Source organism: Nycticebus coucang, chromosome 22, assembly GCF_027406575.1.
Source record: "Nycticebus coucang isolate mNycCou1 chromosome 22, mNycCou1.pri, whole genome shotgun sequence".
NCBI classification, from domain to species: Eukaryota; Metazoa; Chordata; class Mammalia; order Primates; family Lorisidae; genus Nycticebus; species Nycticebus coucang.
This window is the reverse complement of record NC_069801.1, coordinates 21,336,163-21,356,348: the sequence shown is the minus strand read 5'-3', so window position 1 is coordinate 21,356,348 and position 20,186 is coordinate 21,336,163. Positions and strand designations below refer to the sequence as shown.

The 20,186-nt window shown below is 46.8% G+C and overlaps 1 protein-coding gene across 5 annotated transcripts in view; it reads left to right on the top strand.

Moving 5' to 3' along the window:
- WASF2 (WASP family member 2) overlaps positions 1 to 16,492 on the top strand; it is a 112,977-nt gene extending 96,485 nt beyond the window's left edge. For all 5 annotated transcript variants that reach the window (XM_053575874.1, XM_053575869.1, XM_053575872.1 and 2 more), the window contains exons 3-9: positions 1,282 to 1,416; positions 1,924 to 2,077; positions 4,648 to 4,765; positions 5,814 to 5,944; positions 9,127 to 9,282; positions 11,128 to 11,639; positions 12,470 to 16,492. In XM_053575874.1, coding sequence (XP_053431849.1) covers positions 1,282 to 1,416; positions 1,924 to 2,077; positions 4,648 to 4,765; positions 5,814 to 5,944; positions 9,127 to 9,282; positions 11,128 to 11,639; positions 12,470 to 12,627 — 1,364 coding nt within the window. In that variant the 3' untranslated portion in view covers positions 12,628 to 16,492. The remainder of the gene's footprint in view (positions 1 to 1,281; positions 1,417 to 1,923; positions 2,078 to 4,647; positions 4,766 to 5,813; positions 5,945 to 9,126; positions 9,283 to 11,127; positions 11,640 to 12,469) is intronic.
- Positions 16,493 to 20,186: the final 3,694 nt, after the last annotated feature.

Here is a 20,186-nt window from a genome sequence, read left to right as displayed (position 1 = left end):
TATGGAGGTAGTGTCAAATTGCCGTTATGTTTCTTTGGCTGCAAATTCTTCTTGCATTCCAGGGTTGAAAGTACAGAACTTTTCTTTTTCTAAAAAACAAGACATTGTGGAAAGAGACCACTGGTATGTTGTTTTTTAGAGAAAGCTTGAAAGTTTCAGCTTTTCATTTGTTTACTAAAATGTAGATTTTCCTAAAAGGATTGTAACCTAGCACAAAGATTTTGAAAGTTATAGGTTATAAAACATAAATTAACCTTTTTACCCTCAGAAGAAGTTTGAGTGTCTCTGCTGTGGGTTGCCAGTAAGTTCAAGGCCCCTCCAAAGATACTACAGATTATCATGGTTGTTCAGTGTACTTTTGAGGCTTCATCAAAGAATTATTTTTCATGGTAATTATAGATACTAGAAGGTCCACTTAACTCCCAATCTATTTTCCAGCACAATTTGATATGCTTTTACAAAACAGCAAGTGGCTAAAGTATATAGGCAAATGTGTAGACATTATTTCTGCTCTTCCAGGATTAATTTTTTGCATTACGCCTTTTTTTTTTAGACAGAGTCTCATTCTGTTGCACTTGGTAGTGTGCTGTGGCATCATAGCTCACAGAGACCTCAAACTCTTGGGCTCAGGTGATCCTCTTGCCTCAGCCTCCTAAGTAGCTGGAACTACAGGAGATCACCTCAACTCTTGGCTTTTTTTTTAAGAGACGGGGTCTTGGGCGGCGCCCGTGGCTCAGTCGGTAAGGCGCTGGCCCCATATACCAAGGGTGGCGGGTTCAAACCCGGCCCCGGCTGAACTGCAACCAAAAAATAGCCGGGCGTTGTGGCAGGCGCCTGTAGTCCCAGCTACTCGGGAGGCTGAGGCAAGAGAATCGCTTAAGCCCAGGAGTTGGAGGTTGCTGTGAGCTGTGTGATGCCACGGCACTCTACCAAGGGCCATAAAGTGAGACTCTGTCTCCACACACAAAAAAAAGAGACGGGGTCTTGCTCTTGCTGAAGCTAAACACCTTTTAGTTTATTCAGCTTATTTCAAGGTTCATGACTGTTTAGAGTTTGCCAAGAAAGCTCTTTGAGTCACAGAACATATGCAGACTGCCCTAGCTATGGTGAAGATGTCTCTATCTCTAAGAGCAAGTACCTGCATATAATTCAGACCATCTTAGAGTATGTGAGTGGGTGGGTGTGTTTTTGGGTCGGGGAATATGATGTTTAGTGGACAGTTTTTATGGCCATTTATGTTACTTCTATACACTATTGATTTGGTTTCTTTGTTATTTCCAGGTAAATATGCAGAGGACATTTTTGGAGAGCTCTTTACTCAGGCAAGAACCTTTGCTTTTCGGGTAAGCTCCCTTGCAGAGAGGGTCGACCGACTACAAGTTAAAGTTACTCAGTTGGATCCCAAGGAAGAAGAGGGTAAGAAAGCTGAGCTCAGCATTTGCAGTCTCCACTGAACAGTTTCTGAGACTTTTTTCCCCTGAGTGAAAAGGGGAGAAATTGCAGAGACCTATGGAATTCTGCTTTTGACACCAGCCTGGGTGTTGTAAAGAAACCTTTTTAGCTGTACCACACCCTCATACACTTCCTTGCTCCCATTCCCCCAATTCCCTCATTCTCAAGTTTCCCCTCCTTCAATCGTATTTTGCTACCATAAAAGTACTTGGAAGAGTCATTCCTCCTAGGGAGAGGCCTGCAAGATCTGGCCACATACTAAACCTTTGTGTTGCCTCATTTTGTTCAGTCATGAAATGGCTGGGCTGCTGACAGCCTTGTGGGGCTTCCCCAGAGGGGGAGGAAAAAAAACCTGGCTGCAGATAGCCGCAGCCAAGAAATGTAGCAGCTGAGGCCTCTCTGACTAGTGTGACTCAGTATTTGCTTGAATAGCCTGTCGTCCATTTTCTAACACCTTCCATCTTCTCTCAGTGTCACTACAAGGAATCAACACCCGGAAAGCCTTCAGAAGCTCTACCATTCAAGACCAGAAGCTTTTTGACAGAAATTCTCTCCCAGTGCCTGTCTTAGAAACATACAATACCTGTGATAATCCTCCCCCTCTCAACAATCTTACTCCTTATAGGTAATGGCTGGCTAACTCCTCCCTTTTGGGTCTATAGTTAACAACACTAGATTGCCTTTATATCTGAAGAATTGTTTACATCAGAGGTTTGTATCAAAAGCTTACTACTACTACAAAGTTGTTTGTGGCAAAAGCTAAAGTTTACCCTATTAACAATTGTTACTTATTTGGTTTCTAAAATTGGTAGTGAATATAATATATATTGAAAATTTGCTGTAACACTGTATGCTACAGAGTTTAATTTGGTATAAGCCAGGTCCATCTTGGATTCCATCCAAGGAATTTAGTTATTATAGAACCAAAAGGACTTTGTTACAAGGCTGTCCTACAACATAGATCCCAGGGGCAACATTCTAGCAAGGCTCCCACTTAACTTGGAAACCACTAGGTTACCAGATGTTTGGGCGTGTTAGTGGGGCCAGCCTCATGGACTGGCTGCTCTGAGCCCAGAGGGGTCTTTCCAGAGCTTAAGGAGTAATTGGAATTCTTCCAAATGAGTGTCATTCACTTTGTTTTGAACATCCTCGCAGCATTTCCTTCCGAAATGACCTACCTTGCTGCAGCTGGACTTAAAAAAGAAGGTAGCCTTATAGACAACTTAAAGCCTGCCCCCACCTATGGTTTGGTAATGTTGTCATCCTGCAAAAAAAAATACTGCACAGGGGTAAAAAGTGAATATTTATCTTGCTTATATCCATAAATATCTTTGGAACAGATAAAAAGTAATTACAGATAGCTGGAGGCAGTTGTCTTCTATCAGACATGGGTACATTGCAAGGTAGAGAGAGAGTGTGTATGTGCGCCCCTGTGACATTCAAGGACGTCGACCTGATTCAGGGAGCTTGAATAGGAGCTTGGTAGCCTCTCACACAGATACAGAAAATATGCATGGCATCTGTCCTTTGTTATTACTATGTGAAATTATGTTTGCCCCTTGGCTTTCGAAGAGGCTGGCCAGCATAGCAAGACAGAGATTTGACTCCATAGCCTTCTTCATTGAGTCTAGTTGGGTTTGGGCAGAGGGATTGTTGAGCCGAAAGGTGTCACACACCTGATAACTATTATAGGAAGTGTGATAGAATAGGATAAACAAATGATATTAAGAGAATTTTGTTCTTCAGTTAATAGTATTTTCCTTTTTTTTTTTTTTTTTGGTTTTTGGCCGGGGCTGGGTTTGAACCCGCCACCTCCGGCATATGGGACCGGCGCCCTACTCCTTGAGCCACAGGCGCCACCCAGTATTTTCCTTTTTAACATACAACACCAGAATTAGCATCTTCTCTCAATTATCTAGACTTGGCATAAGAGAAATAAGTGGTGGTGTATCCATCTCAGAACAAGATTTTACATAGAAATCATTAATGTTTAATTTGGAAATGCTTTCTGTGTGTTGTGATAGGATTGGAAGATAGGGAATAGAATCACTTTTTCAATTTGTTTTAGTTCAGAATAATGTTAAAATAAATGTTCATCCTAAGCATATGCTTTCTGTATAGTCAGAGGGGCTTAGCCATGCTGAAGTGCAGGATTCCAACCAGGATCATAGAATTTGGCAGATAGCTCTTATGTAGATCCTCAGTACCTTTCTCTGTACTACTGTCACAGCCACTGAGAGAGTGATTGAACCTTGTGGTCTAACAGATGGCTTTCTGTTCTCACTGGAGCCCCCTTGTGGTGGGGGGTGGACACTGAGCTATGCTAGAAGGGAGCAAGAAGGTGGAGTACTGTGGTTATTTCTGTGTGCAGAGGAATAACAGCTGTACACATGTACGCATATATATTAAATGTGTACATGTGTACACAAGTTTCAGGTGGGTGGACAGCCATTAATGCTTCCTAGACAGTCCTGGGGTGTGTTGGTAGGAGAAGGGGAACCAGTGGCAGAAATCCCCTCTGTGCCAGGATATCTGGATATGTTCAGGGAGATGTCTGTGGTCATGCAGATCATTAGAAATAATCAGGATCTGGCTCAGCGCCTGTAGCTCAAGCGGCTAAGGCGCCAGCCACATACACTGGAGCTGACAGGTTCGAATCCAGCCCAGGCCTGCCAAACACCTATGACAACCACAACCAAAAAATATTGGTATTGTGGCAGGCACCTGTAGTCCCAGCTACTTGGGAGGCTGAGGCAAGAGAATCGCTTGAGCCCAGGAGTTGGAGGTTGCTGTGAGCTGTGATGCCACTGCACTCTATCCAGGGCAATAGCTTGAGGCTCTGTCTCAAAAAAAAAAAAAAGAAAAGAAATAATCAGGATCATAAAAAAAGAAAGAAAAAAGAAAAGAAAAGAATCAGGATCCCTGCTGCTATAGCCTGTTCTTGCCCTGACCATGGAAATTCCTCTACTAAGAATTAAAAGTAAGGCTAAGGTTCTTAAAAAGCCAGATAATTAGAGAGGTGCCATTCAGGGGCATTGAAATGCTGGTCTGTGAGAGGAGGAAATACGCAATCGATTCAAATGACTTCTTGATTCCTGGGTGTAAAAACTGTTAACTGGTAGGTGTTTGGAATATTGGATTTGGTTGGGAGCTCATCTGTCTACTGACAGCTACTTGTCTTCATTTCTATCCCAGGGACGATGGAAAAGAGGCACTCAAATTCTACACAAACCCTTCATACTTCTTTGATCTTTGGAAGGAGAAGATGCTGCAGGACACCAAGGATATCATGAAAGAGAAGAGAAAGCATAGGGTGAGGGGAAAAGGGCCTCTGTTCTACACATCAGTAGGCACGGTTGTGGAGGGGGGATAAAAAGGAAGCCAGTCTTATGTGAAGTAATCATTTCGAGTGGCTGCTTGCTTGGATGCCAGGTGAAACTCTTTAAAAAATGTGTCCACACCAAGCACAACAAAGATAAAAGTATAAATCACACCAAAAATGTGTTTGTTCCCCCCAACACTATTAACAATTGAGTATATTCAGGCTGAGTTTTAGAAATTGACTTTCCTATTCACCATTTATTTCTCTTGCAGTTTGCACCTGACTCTGCTGGATACTCAAGCTAGGCTAGTATCTTTCCCGCCAGTTTTGCAGCTCATTTCTTAGAGATCAGCACAAGGTTCTATAGTACCTGATTCACAACAGGAATAGTTTAAAACTGTCTGGTGGGGTAGGGCTAGAGTGGGGGATATGCATAGTTTTTGGAGATTCTCCTAGTGGTATGTGTGAGACCCACCAGTTGCAACCTCACAATCCCATTAGCATGGCTACCAGGAGCCCATGAGAGTGCCAGGGGCTATTGCACTTGCACAGGCTGAAAAATTCTTAGTTGGTTTCTGTTTTGTTTTATTTATTTTATTAACTGTTCCTTACATCTGTGTTGGGTATTTGCAGCTGTCATTATTTCTCATCTTTCTTCACCACCTTTTGTGGCAGAGCAATTAAAAAATAGCTACTTACTAACTTTCTAACAATTAGAATTGTTCAAAAACATGAATGTTCCCTGAACCTGAACTCAAACGGGGTGGGGGGAAAACAAGACTAAGTTACCCCAAAGATGTTGTAGGTTTCCCTTACTGGAGGTGTTTGAGTTTGGGATTGAGCAAATGTTTCGTCCAGGGGCCAGTTTGGATTAGATGGCCTCTTGGACACTTCAAACCTGGTAATTCTGTAAGTTCTATAGTTATCATATGTTGTCTAGGCAAATTATCTCTTGGATTTACATCTGTGAAGATGGGTAGAATTTCAATGAACTTTGGAAAATGTTTTACAAACATTTTTCTGTTCCTTTTCATTATAGAAAGAAAAGAAAGATAATCCAAATCGAGGGAACATAAACCCACGTAAAATCAAGACCCGTAAGGAGGAGTGGGAGAAAATGAAGATGGGACAAGAATTTGTGGAGTCCAAAGAAAAGCTGGGGCCTTCTGGGTAGGTGATGCTTTTGTTCTATTGGTAGCATTCTTTTTTTTTTTTTTTTGTAGAGACAGAGTCTCACTTTATGGCCCTCGGTAGAGTGCCGTGGCCTCACACAGCTCACAGCAACCTCCAACTCCTGGGCTTAAGCGATTCTCTTGCCTCAGCCTCCCGAGTAGCTGGGACTACAGGTGCCCACCACAGTGCCCGGCTATTTTTTGGTTGCAGTTTGGCTGGGGCCGGGCTTGAACCCGCCACCCTCGGTATATGGGGCCGGCGCCTTACCAACTGAGCCACAGGTGCCGCCTCTATTGGTAGCATTCTTTGAAGGGGCTGGGAGACAACTGTCTGACCACTCTGACATGATACCTTTCACACGCCCTGAAGTCTGGCTGTGTAGCTTAGATCAATACCAGTATTAATCAGTTACTTTAAAGTGTATCTGTCTGGCTCGGCACCTGTAGCACAGTGGTTACAGCACTAGCCACATACACTGAGGGTGGCAAGTTTAAACCTGGCCTGGACCAGCTAAACAACAATGACAACTGCAACAAAAAATAGCCAGGCATTGTGGTAGGCACCTGTAGTCCCAGCTACTCAGGAGGCTGAGGCAAGAGAATCGCTTAAGCCCGAGAGTTTGAGGTTGCTGTGAGCTGTGATGCCACGGCACTCTACTGAGGACAACATAGTGAGACTCTGTCTATCTATCCACGCCTGTAATCGCACCACTCTGGGAGGCTGAAGCAGGTTAATCTCCTGAGCTCAGGAGTTTGAGACCAACCTGAGCTAGAGCGAGACTCCACCTCTAAAGGTAGCCAGGTGTTGTGGTGGGCGCCTATAGTCCCAGCTATTGGGGAGGCTGAGGCAAGAGAATTGTCGCTCAAGACCAGGAGTGTGAGATTTCTGTGAGTTGTAATGCCATGGCCCTCTACCAGGGGTGACAAAATGAGACTCTGTCTCAAAACAAAACAAAAAAAGTTTTATGTATCCATCTGGTGATTAAAATTTGCTGAATAGATAAAGAGACTCAGCAATTTAAATGAGGTATCTAAAGTAGTGTGGAAAAGAAAACCCATGGCTACTGGTGCTCTCACTCTGCCAGACACCTGTATGCTTAAAGCCCTCAGAGGAAAGACTAGAAAGGGGAAAAAAAAGTGGTCTTAGGAACCCTTTGCCTTTGGAACATTGATTTGAAGGTTGTGCCTAAGAGGTGAGCATTCCACGGAAGTGGAGAGGGATGGGCAGGGAAGTTGTTCACATCAACAAAGCAACTTTTCAGCCAGCCTTTGTCAGTCTTGGGAGAGAAGAAGGCCAAGGAACTGAATGCAGACCTCAGAGATAGTGTGGGAAAGGTTGCTCGTCCAGTATTGAGGCTATATATCTCTTTAGAGAAATAAGAGATGTCATTCTGACCCCATTTCCCAGTACCAAATCACACTGAAGGTTTACATGGGAAAAAATGGTTTTAAAGCTTGGTTTGATTCTTATCCTAGTGTCTGACCTATGTGACATTCAAAGCCAAATCACCATGACTGCTTGGCATGAATGTCATCCTGATTTTTCCTCTAAATACACCCCATCCTGGCTGTCAGAGAGAACCATGCCAATGCATGCCGGGTGTCTAGGAATGATAAAAGAGTTGAGTTGTTCTTGCTTTTAGGAATAACTCTACCATGAAAATCTTGACTTTTAAAAATCTTGACACTTCTGACACTACTTCTTTGTGGATTAAGAGATTTGTTTTAAAAAATGATGGAAATAGTGAAAGTAAAAATGAACCTTTCCATCTACTGGGAAATCAGCCCTGAGGGTACCTTCCTTACCTTCACCTCCCAGTAAAGGGGGGCATTTTGTTCCATGTTCCCATCTGTTCAGACAGGTACTTGTCATAGGTTCAGTGACTAAGGCTAGAAGCTTGGCCCAGTGTGGTGGCTCACACCTCTAATCCTAGCACTCTGGGAGGCCAGGTTGGGGGGAAATCCCTTGAGCTCAGGAGTTTGAGACCAGCCTGAGCAAGAGCCAGGCCCCATCTCTACTAAAAATTGAAAAATGAGCCCAGTGTTGTGACAGACACCTATAGGAGTGCCTGCTCAGCTACTCAGGAGCTTGAGGCAGGAGGATTGCTTGAACCTAGGAGTTTGAGGTTGCTGTGAGCTAGGCTAATGCCATGGCACTCTGACCTGGGACAGCTAGAAGCTTTCATGTTCACAGTGCCAGCTATCATGTGTGTTCTTTTTATGGAGTGGATGTGGTGAAGATGAGGATTTGCCTCCCATTTTCCTGCTGTCCAAGAGGTTTGCTAGGCTGCATGGCTAGTCTATCTGGACATGCTTATTAATGAACTTATAAAGAGGTATGCCAAGCCTACAGGGCTCCAGGCCTTGAGGATTTTCCACATAAGAGCATCTTTTGATTTAGTTAGTTCCTCCAGCTTTGTTCTCCCTGGGCTGTGTTTTAGATAAGTTTTTCAGAACCAAACAATGATAGAAAGAAGGGGGAGGTGTAGCAGACCAGACCGCATTTTTGCTAGCTGATGCTTGGTGTATTTGTGCTTGTTTTAAGTTTTGTTACTGTTCACCTAGGACAAATTCACCCAAGGTCCAGTGCTCTGGGGATAAGTTTCCATGAGGCAACCCTAGTGCCCTACTTTGTCAGCTCATTTTGTTTGATAAGAGAACTGGCAGAGAGGTCCCGTTTACTACCACACAACTGCCCACATTCATCCTTGGCTTGATTTTGCAATCAAATGCCTCCATGGCCTTTGAGCACTCCAGAGGCTTGCCAACCTCACAATCAGGCTGTGTGCCAGTCACGTGTTTGCAGCTCACTGGCCTGTGGGGTTGGCTTCATCTTTTGCCACAGGACAGACTTTGGGATTCAGGTATAGCTGCACTTCACATTTGGGAGAGTATTTAAAAGAACTGCTGAATTTGACAAGATCAACACTGGGAAGAAATAGCATGGTTTTGATAATCTGGACTGAATCCCTATAAACTATAAACAATTTAGCAGAAATATCTAGGAGATATTTGACAATAGAATATTTGATCCTAAAATAAACTTTCAGTACAACAAAATATTTGGTGAATTTATTTCTTCCTAATAGTTTTGTATTCTTTATGGTTTTTTGTAAGGAGAAAAGTTATTGCCACTAAGGCTCTTGAAATGATAGCTTTTGGCATTGGGTTCGTTGTCAGGTATCCACCCACATTGGTGTACCAGAATGGCAGCATTGGCTCCGTTGAAAATGTAGATGCAAGCAGCTATCCACCACCACCACAGTCAGACTCTGCTTCTTCACCTTCTCCCTCCTTCTCTGAGGACAACTTGCCTCCCCCACCAGCAGAATTCAGGTAAATGGTGGTACCTCTTCCATCCACTTTTGGTAGTTACACACTCAAGAACAATTTAGGAACTCAAAATCTTGGTCAGGACCACTAAAATAACTTCAGGCAGGTCTGTCTACATAATGGAAATAATTAATATTTACCAAGTGTTTGCAAGGCATTATGCTAAACACCGTGTGTTACTTAACCCCAAGAGTTCTCTTCAGAGAGGTACTGTTATAATTTCAGTGCTATTGATGAAGGAATTGTGAGGCACAGAGGGGTCAGTGAGGTTACCTAAAGTCACAAACCCAGTAAAAGTCAGAGTAATGATTGGTCGTTTGGACTCCAGAACCTGTATCTCAACTACTCACTATTCTGCCTAAACCTGAACAGGCAGAAGTTCCCAGCTTCTCTCTTATTGTTTTACTTAGCTTTAACTTAGCATGAAATGGAGAAGAACCTGCTGATCATGATGTAATTAGCAGACACCTTAACCAGTTATTTAGGAGCCTGGCAGATAGTCACCTTCTTCTCTTGTTGCTTCTGGTTCATTTCACTGCTGTCGAATTTCCAAAAAGAATGAAACAAAGGGAAAAGGGAGGTGAAACTTCAAATCTGTCGCTTTTGATATTTGTCAGTGTCCTTGGCAAATGTGTACAGAGAAAGAGTTATCCAGTAATGGTTGAAAAAAAGTCTGGGGATTGTTCAGATTGCACTGTTTTCTCACAGTTACAGTTACTTTTGTCCTTTCTGATGCCGGACAAATGAGAACTTTGATAGGTCCTTTTCTCCTTGGACACTGTCTAACTAGAGGCTAAACGTGGAGGACCCTCAAATGGAGACCTAAAGCAATGTTGTCCTACCTTTACCCTCATTCTTGGCCCTTGAAACCACTAATCCCAAATCTCCTCTGCCTCCCCATTCACTTCCCACTGGTTGCCCTGTCAAATGCAGCTAAGGCTTGAGGGTCTGGAAAATTCCAAGATGGATGCTTTTCTAAGGAATAGCTATTAGTTCAAGACAGATACAAAGGTAGACAAAGAAAACCTTTAGCCTCACTCATGACCTGAGATCTTGCAGCTATAGCCAAGCAAATCTGATCCCAAGAGAGGTATAGCCTTAATCCTCTCAATCCTGGGTCAGGAGTCTGATGGCACATTTCCTTCCCTTCTCTGTGGACCCCCAGATTGATATCCGTTCTTTCCCATGTTTTCCCCTTGTGAGCACTGAAGATGCGTTCACCTAAATCTGTATCCCACTCAGGTCTGGTCAGTTTGGCTTGGGTTTCCTGCCCTTACCAGATCTGTTGAATGTTAATAGCCTGAGAAACAAAGCCCAGTGGGTGGGTGGGGTTTGAATCTTTATTCCAGTTCCTTCTTGCCTGCATTCTTGTCCTGGCTCCGGGATTAAACTGACAACTGTCCCTGGACCATTCCTCTTAGAAGAGGGTTCATGAGGGTGCCTTCCCCTGGATAGCTGAAAGTTTAGCAGTGGTTCTCAACCTTTCTAATGCTGCAGCTCCTTCATACAGTTCCTGTGGGTCGCGACCCAGAGGTTGCAAACTGCTGGTTTAGAGGAGACCTAAGAGATGTCTTAGCCAGCCCTTACATGGTAGAGGAATTCTAAGTCCTTTTCTTTCCAAGTAGTTTTCCTTAATGTCTGATTATGCTCGCTGCTGGTAGAAAGCTCATTACTTTAGTCTGCTTGTTTCATTGCTGTTCTGATAATACCCAGGTTTTTCTTCTTTGTGTGAGCCAAAGTAAGTGGTATGGTCAACCAAGACAGACCTAGGCTTATAGATAAACCTAACTGTAAATGAGTATTTGCATCCTGAGAATGATGGTGGGTCTTCTATCTTTGCCCTTTTAGCTACCCAGCAGACAACCAAAGAGGATCTGGCTTGGCTGGACCCAAGAGATCCAGTGTAGTCAGCCCAAGCCACCCCCCACCAGCACCTCCTCTGGGCTCTCCACCAGGCCCCAAACCTGGGTTTGCTCCACCACCTGCCCCACCGCCTCCACCTCCGATGATGGGTGTCCCACCTCCACCACCACCTGTAGGATTTGGGTCTCTAGGGACCCCTCCACCACCTTCACCCCCATCTTTCCCACCTCACCCTGATTTTGCTGCCCCTCCCCCTCCTCCCCCACCACCAGCAGCTGACTATCCGACTCTGCCACCACCTCCCTTGTCCCAACCAACAGGAGGAGCTCCTCCCCCTCCTCCTCCTCCTCCCCCCCCAGGACCCCTTCCTCCCCCTTTCGGTGGTTTGGAGGGCCAGCCTGCCATACCACCACCACTTTCTGATGTCACCAAGCCTAAGTCCTCCTTGCCTGCTGTGAGCGATGCCCGTAGTGACCTGCTTTCAGCCATCCGTCAAGGTAAGTCCCAGTGGTGGGTCTGGGACCATTATCTTTCTGAAGCTGGGCTGATTGAAGGGAGGTCTGTGCCCTTCCCAGGGAGTGAGTTTCTTGGGTAGGAAGAGAGTGGGACCTCAGGCCTCAGAGCAGCCTGAAAAAAGGTTTCATTTTAAAGATGGAGATTTAGATTTCCTTCCACCTTGGTTTAAAGTAAAGGATTCTTAACTTGGGAACTTTGAACTCCTTGGAAATGTATGTTTTAGGTATGTTTGCATGCATTTCTTTTCTTGGAGAAAGAGTCCTATTTTTCATCAGGTTCTCAAAAGGGTTTGTTCCTCACAAAAAAAACAAAAAAAAACAAGAATTACTGTCCCAATGGGTCTTTGTTCAGCTGGACTTAGCCACCCCCTGACCTTCTCCAGTGTTCTGCTGTTCACATCCTCCTTCCCTCTGCTTTCTCCCTTTTCCTTTCTCTCCCCCTCTCCCTGATCTCATTCTTCTGGAACATTTATTCTCTCTCAGGCCAGGTCTGATCCCAGAGGGTTATAGTGGTTTGTTGTTTGTAATCTTCAAGGAACTTCTAGTTTAGAGGAGAAAATCTAGGGCAGCTGAGCCCCATTATAATCGACGGAATTGGGCAGACTGAGGAGCTGCCAGATGGGGTGTGGTGGCCGATCCTCACTCAAAGTACATCCTCCCCAGCCTGAGAGCATGTACACTAGGGAGGATGGCAGGCTTCCTTTCGTGCACACCTGTAGCACCCATCAGTGGTCACACCCCCTTACCTAGTCCTGAATGGAATCTGAGGTTGAGGGTATGCCTTCCTCACCCTTTTCTCCTTCTGCCACCAGGCTTTCAGCTGCGCAGGGTTGAGGAACAGCAGGAGCAAGAGAAGCGGGATGTCGTGGGCAATGATGTGGCCACCATCTTGTCACGTCGCATTGCTGTTGAGTACAGTGACTCAGAAGATGACTCCTCTGAGTTTGATGAGGATGACTGGTCGGATTAACTCTTTCTGTCTCCTGCCCACCTTTTTCTTTTCCTTCTTTGATGCCTAACCCAGTAGTCCCATGGGGGGAGAAAAGGCAGGAAAAAAAGAAGTTCAAGGGGCCAAATCCTTCCCTGAAGCAACCAAAGATATATCCAAGTGCTTCCTCCAAATCTACATGTATTTCCTCTCCCCGTTGTCAGGCCCTGCAGGGCTCCACAGTTAACGGGATATTCCTTCTTTCCTTCAAGTGACTGTTGGGTGTTGAAAGGAAGGAAAAACCTCAAAGCAAATCCCTTTGGTTGAGTTTCAGTTGGAGATGTTGCCTTCCCCTAGGAGCTATATTCAGCTGTGGTCTTCTTCCAAGATCCTTGCCCTCAGCCACTTCAAATAATGTCAGCTATCTCCTGGTCCTAAAGCAGTGAGACATGGACACAGCTGGCCCTTTCCTTTGCATTGAGAAGGCAGAGTAGGCTGGAGGCCCTGATCAGCCGAATGGAACTGCCTTTTGCTAAGTGATCTCCATGCCTGGGATGCCCTTTATTCCAGGAGGCAAAAAGCCTCTAAAAAATGTCTCTGCCCCTCTGCCCAGACATGATGACTTTCTGAAGGCTGAGTTGGTGCCTCCCTCTCAAGCCCCCCATGGTGAGTATGGTGTTCAGGTGTCCTCTAAATGCCCCTCCCTCACCCCTAGGTGCCTTCAAGCAGCACAGCTATTTTAACCTCTAACATCCATGACCAAATTAACCCCTGACACACAGAGCCCTGGGCCTCTGCTGGCTGTTAGGACCAAAGCTTACAGACTTGGAACACAGGACTGGAAGGACAGTGGAACTCCTTGGGTTCTACCCTCTTAATGATGCCGAGACCTAGAGCTGAGAAGTGACTTACTGAAGGTCACATGTTTGGATGTTGACAGTGATAGAGCCCAAGGTCCCAATTCCAAGTCACCTGTGCTTTCTGGGACCAAATAATGGGCACCTGTGGAGTCTGGGCAGCGCTGTCTTGGCTTTGTGCTATTCTAGACTGCGTTATAGGTGGGGGCCCAGTAGGAGGGTTTGGGCCTGTGCCAGCCCTGTCAGTGCTTCTCAGACCCTCCTGGCCTCTCTCATAATTCTTTGTTGCCCTTTCCTATCACCAGCCAACCACATGGCCTTGGGACCTGCTCTTCTGAGAGATCATAAGTAGTGATAGAAGGAAGGGGGTGGGCAGCTTTGATAGGTGCTGTTTTCAATTCCTCTGCAACTCCTCCCCCTTTTATTTCCTCAATTTAAGCTTAGGTTCTGCCAACTGTGGAAACTTCAGTCCCTCAGGCTGGCAGCCTTGCAGGTATCTGCCTGGGGGGCCCGGCAGCCGTGAAGCAGGCTGAAAGGCAGAGGGACTCCAGGCACTTGCACTGCACACTGTGATGTTCCTTCTGTCCCTCCCCACCCACCCCCGTTTTTCCCAGTGCTAATACACAGGTGCTATTCAGAAAAAAGCTGGTCAGCTCTGGCCAACAGTGAGGTTTCTTCTCTTCTGCCCTAACTATTGTGTAGCCTCTTATGCTGAAATCGGCTTCTTCTGGCTTCTCTGGCTTTCAGAGCCCTGAAACAAAGAGAAACAGGATCTGTCTCTACTCAGCACAGCAAATGGTTATAGTAATTGCCAAAGCCCTCGTAAACCCCTCTCCGGCTTCAGGAGAATGTGTATAATCATGGGTACTGCCTCTGTGCCCTTGCTGAATGCTTCCCCTCTGCCTTCTTTCCTGGAACTAAGGACATGGGGACTGTAGGTTCCAGAATGTCTTCTTGCTGTGGCTGCTCCCAAGCATGCCCTCTTCCCTCTCTGCAGATGAGGTGTCTTTGGCACAGGGCTTGGCACCTAGATCCATATTGAGACACCAGGCTATGTAGGCCCCCAACCTTGTCTCCCATCCTGCACTTTGGAAGCTGTAGGAGTATATGTGCTTTCATCAGAACCCTAAAATGGCTGTTGAAGGTGCCCGGGCTACAGCCCAGCAGTGGCTGGAGAGGCAGGCAGAGGGCAGCGGTTATTCCAAATAAGAGTCCTGGGGCCTGGCCAGGCCAGGGTTTGGGCCTAATGGCTTTGACTAAATTGCCCCCATCCACCTCCTTTCCGGAAAAGAGGGAGCCAGAGCCACTCACTATCATTTTGCTTTGACCTTGAAGGGGGGTGGTATTGCCCTGTCTTGTGGAATGGGCAAAGTCCACTGTGGAAAGAGCTGGGGGCAGGAGGAGGTGGGGAGGGGCACTGCCTGCAGAAGGTAGGATTAGATCATTAGCTCAGTGACCTCCTAGGGTTTCAATGTGCTGTGTTCTCATCCTACAGCTGGTTTGGTAATGATCTGCAAGTCCCGGAGAGCAACAGCACAGCTCTGCCTGACGCTCTCATTAAAATCTATGCAGCCAAGCTCGGTGCTTTGTAGCAGCGGGCCTTGCGAAGCCTCCTCAGCTGGGGGGGTGGGGGGGCGGGGGACCCAGTCAGCTGAGAGGCCCTCTGGGCTCTACTTATGCATATATGCACCAAAAAAAAAAAAAAAATTGCTTCTTTAAACCCAGAACCCTTTAGGATGATAAAGGACCCAATGCAGGTAATCATTGTCTTTGGAATCCTGTAATTGTAGAATGTAAAGTTTAGTGATTATTTAAACTGGGCCGGGGCTAAGAGTATAGGAACAATGGCCCATAAGGACTGTTAAGTGCTTGAAACCAAGGAGCCTCCTCCCTTCCTGGTTTGCCCAGCCCAGGGGACCTGCCCCCATTCCCGTGGTCCAGGGGCCCAGCTTCCAGTCTGCAGCATCTAAAGACTTGTGGCTTTGCCTTGGTCCTGAGATGGGTACATTCCAAAAAAAAGCAGCTGGGGGAGGGAGGTGGTGAGGCTCAGCAAGCTCTTGAAGGCTCAGAGCAGCCAGCCCAAGCTTGAGCTCCTTCAGTGGCAGCTGGTGCGCCCTCAGAAATGACCCTGGCCAATGTCACCAAAGAGCCGAAGCGGTGTTGTCAGGGCTAATGTGAAATCTCTTCCCGTGGCGCCGATCCTTCGACTCTGCAGCGCCAGCTTGGACAGATTGAGGTCTCTGTGGCTTTGGTGACCCTGCTTAAGCATTCCCACCGTGTCTCATCTCTGCTCTAGGACTGCCTCCACTGCAGCCCCTCACCTGACCCCTGGGCCTGGGGAGTTAGGAGATGCTCCAAGGCCAGGGAGCTTGCTCAGGAGAGATGTCAGGCTTCTTGGGGGGCATCAGGCTTTGAGCTATGGGGGGCCAGCCTCCCTGGGGCCAGGTGTTACACAGAGATGTGCCTCATTCTGTGCCTCCTGTGACGTTCACTTTTAACAGTGCCTCAGTGAGGGCTAGGGAACAATTTTGTTGTATTAAGTTTATTCAGTTAATTCACTTGAGAAACTAACCAGTTTTTACATTCTGTCTAGAATGATGTACATGTAGGAGAGCAAGCCATAATGTTCCCAAAGTGCCTTGTCTTCTCTAATATAAATATATTTATAAGGACATATTCTAGTGGGCTCTTGGGCATGTTTGCCACATCAAGATTTTAGGGAGTAGGTGTGTATACAGTGGGGATACACTGAAAACAGGCCCCTTGAAAGGGCTCTTCTGTTGGAGTTGAAGAGATCTGAGCAGTGGGGTTAAGCCAAACCCCTAAACTCTTTCCTCTTCTGCCCTTTTCTGAGACCCTTACAGGACATCCAGTTTTTTGAAGACCTATGGCTTCAAGCCTGGCTTCATTTGCTTGCTGCCAGGGTTTTGTGTATAACATTTGTACCACGGTGACCTGAAATTCTCGTGTAACTATTTTATGTATACACATAAATACTTAAATGCCAACATTTTTAATCATTTGATAAAGTCTATGTAGCTACCCAGTCACCTCAGGTGTGTGTGTAGTTGTTTTGTAATGGAAGACTAGAAGGGAGGGACAATGAGAGCCACAGATGCTCCGGTGTGGGTGAGTCCTGAAGGGCAGGAGGCGTCTGGGGGTGGTTGGTGGCCTGTGCACGGAAATTAGAAAGTTACAAACCATTTTGGCTTAGGAAGAGACCCAAGTTGGAAGACCTACTTACCTGGGTCCCCCGTCACCTTGAGTAAGGGGCTTTGCTGGGGCTGCAGGAGACAAGCTGCTGGCAACTCCTCAGATCAGGCAGGAGGAGCACAGGCTGAATGCCGCTACTGCTGTCCAACATCTGGCCGGCATCTTGTCTGCCTCTCAGACTGAGGCAACTTACCTTAAATAGAACGATTTACAATGGAATCCGATAAAAGGTTTAGGCTGATGCACACCCCCTCTCCTGCCTGGGGAAGGCGAGGGGGCTGGGTTTATGTTCTGACCCAAAAAAATGACCTACCCAGGAAGCAACGGTTTTTCCTAGCACAGCTGCTGCGGGTAACTGTCCCCAGGGGTAATTTATGAGCAGACACTCGGTTCCGGGCCCTGCAGACTCAGTGGGGTGGCCCGGGGATAGGGGCGGGAGCAGGGTTGGTGACTGCCGGTCACTCCTGCTGTGCAGAGAGAGAGTCACCCACTGGCATCCCAGGAGAGGGGGCAGAAGTTTTGAATTGTCAGCAACTGCTGTGCCAGCCACTCTGAGCGCATCTCTGGAGGTGGGAATGCAGGGGAGGGGGCGGTGGAGCCGGCTAGCCCCTGCGGAGCCCCTCCATTCCTCCCGCCTGCTCAGGCCTGTGTTTAGTCAGCACTTGGCTTCCCGAGGCCGTGACTGACAGGCAGCCAGACGCCCGCCCTGGCAGAAGACAAAATGGTGGTGTCGGGAGCCGCCCTTGCTAGGGAATTGGAAGGAAAGGAGCGTGGTTCTGAAAATCAAGAGGCCTGAGCTTGAATTCTGGCTCCTACTTAGGAGCTGTGACCCTGTGTGAGTCGCTTCACCTCTTTGGGCTGATCTAAGAAGAATGAACATTTATTGAGCTCCCACTACCTGCCAATGGCTGCATATAATTTATTTCATTCTTGAGAAGCAAGGGTCCCCTATTTTTACATATGAGAATAACAGGTTTACAGAGGTGAAGGGAGTTGCCTAAGATCACATAGCTGGCCAGAAATAGAGCCATGGTTCAAACACAAGGCTCAAGCCAGAGCCCATGCACATTAACTGCCATGCGAGTTGTATTTAACTTACACTACTCTTAAGCCCAAGGCCTCATGAAGCTTGTATAACTCATATGTCTCTTGACATAATAAAACAAACACCATGAATCCAGGGAAAAATTTTTTTCTAGTGTGGCAGTCAATGTGTTAAATAACAGCTTAAAAAATTTCTCCATCTAGAATCCCAGTCTTTAGGGAGCATGTTAAAGGTTTCAATTATTATCTACCCCTCCCCCTGGTGTCCAGTTTTACAGGTGCAATAACAGGCGATGGTTATTTTTACTCTTGCTTTGAAATCAAGCGAGCATGACTGAGGGTCCAGCTATCCTAGACCTTTAGAGCAGGAAGTACCCTGCACAGCTACCTGGAAACAAAGTGGTTTCCCCAGATATGGGCAAGGGCTTCACACAGACATACCTTTATGTGTACTCAGACATGTATATGTGCAAGTGGGCACACTTAATCCAGGCCCAGAAACCCATGCACACATTGTGTGCAGACCTTGTACAAACAAGGATACGAGTCAGCACACAGTTGCAGGAATACACATAAACACAGGCAAACGTCACACAAAATCCTCAGGATCCACCCCTCCCTATTCACTGCCTCTGCCAGTTTTTCACTGCCCCCTCCTGGCTGCCCAGTGGCCAGGGCAACCTGGCACCATTTCCTGAAAGTTTTGCTCTGAGGTGGCTGTCAGCTAGTTCCCTCCTAGATCACATGGCTGGGAGCAGTTTCAGGTGCCACCCCCTATAAGTATAGTAGCCCTTGAGCCTTATGAGATGTGGGTATCTAGGGGGCAGTCTTGAAGTTTAAGGACAAAAGCAAAAGAAAGGCTTTTAATATCCAAAGTAATCTTTCATGGTAGAATTGTCCCTTGGTGACAAGAGGGCCAGTAATATTTGGGGCAAAGCGTTCTACATAGACATCTTCCTTGCCCTTACCCAAGGAACTGCATGCATGTCCACAGTGCTCACACTGCTCACACGGTTAAAGAGGAGTGGACTTTCTGGCTGAGAAGTTACAGATAGGATCTTTTTTTTTTTTTTGTAGAGACAGAGTCTCACTTTCTGGCCCTCGGTAGAGTGCCGTGGCCTCACACAGCTCACAGCAACCTCCAACTCCTGGGCTTAAGCGATTCTCTTGCCTCAGCCTTCCGAGTAGCTGGGACTACAGGCGTCCGCCACGACGCCCGGCTATTTTTTTTTTTTTTTTGGTTGCAGTTTGGCCAGGGCCGGGTTTGAACCCACCACCCTTGGTATATGGGGCTGGCGCCTTACCGACTGAGCCACAGGCGCCGCCCTACAGATAGGATCTTAAGGTTCCCACTTCGTTGATGCCTCTTCGGGGTTCAGCTTCCTTGTGAATTCAACAATTGTTGACTGTATTTAGCCCCTCCACTCTGGCATCTAACCATCATGGGAGCTGACACTGCTTCCAAACATGTGTGCCCGAATAAAACACACCCATGATCATGAACCCATGTACTCCTCAGGACCATCTTGAAAGGATTACCAACACACAGCCTTCTGTTCCTTTTTACAGGTGAGGAAAGAAGTCAACAGAGAGGCACATCAACTTGCCCAGTCATATAGCAGACTGGCAGCAGACATAGAAATAGAAACCCTCTAGTTTCCAATGCCCCAGACTGCCTACAAGACAATAGAGCACCTTGGGGGCTTGGGCCTTAGCCAAGCGGACTGGAACTGCAAAGGCTAAAGCCAGAGGCCCTGTGGGTTTGTGAATCATGACAGGGTCTCTGTGGCTGCCTAAAGGCTTCGGAGGAAATCAAGAGGCGGGGGCCAGGCTTAGGCATTTAGCATGGAGGCGGGGAAAAGGCAACTTGGAACTTGGGTACGTTCCACTGCTTCCGACTCCCACCAGTAGAATGAACAAACCTGAAACATCCTTTTATGTCAAGCCAGAGGCAGGCTAAGGAAAGGGGATTTGTCCTAGCCTGTGGCCAGGGGTTGCTTGTTCATCAAGAAATACACACAGGCTGGGCACAGTGGCTCATGCCTATAATCCTAGCACTCTGGAAGGCCGGAAGGCCAAGGAGGGTGGATTGCTTGAGCTCAAGAGTTCAAGACCTGCCTGATCAAGAGGGAGACCCCATCTCTACTAAAAAATCAGAGAAATGGGGCAGCGCCTGTGGCTCAGTGGGAAGGGCGCTGGCCCCATATACTGAAGGTGGCAGGTTTGAACCCAGCCCTGGCCAAACTGCAACAAGAAAACAATAGCGGGACATTGTGGCAGGCACCTGCAGTGCCAGCTACTTGGGAGGCTGAGGCAAGAGAATCGCCTAAGTCTAGGAGTTGGAGGTTGCTGTGAGCTGTGACGCCACGCCACTCTACCCAGGGCAATAAAGTGAGACTGTCTCAAAAAAAAAAAAAAAAAATTGCTAAAAAAAAATAAGAAACGAATGGGTGTTGTAGTCTGTAGCTACAAGCACCTGTACCCCCA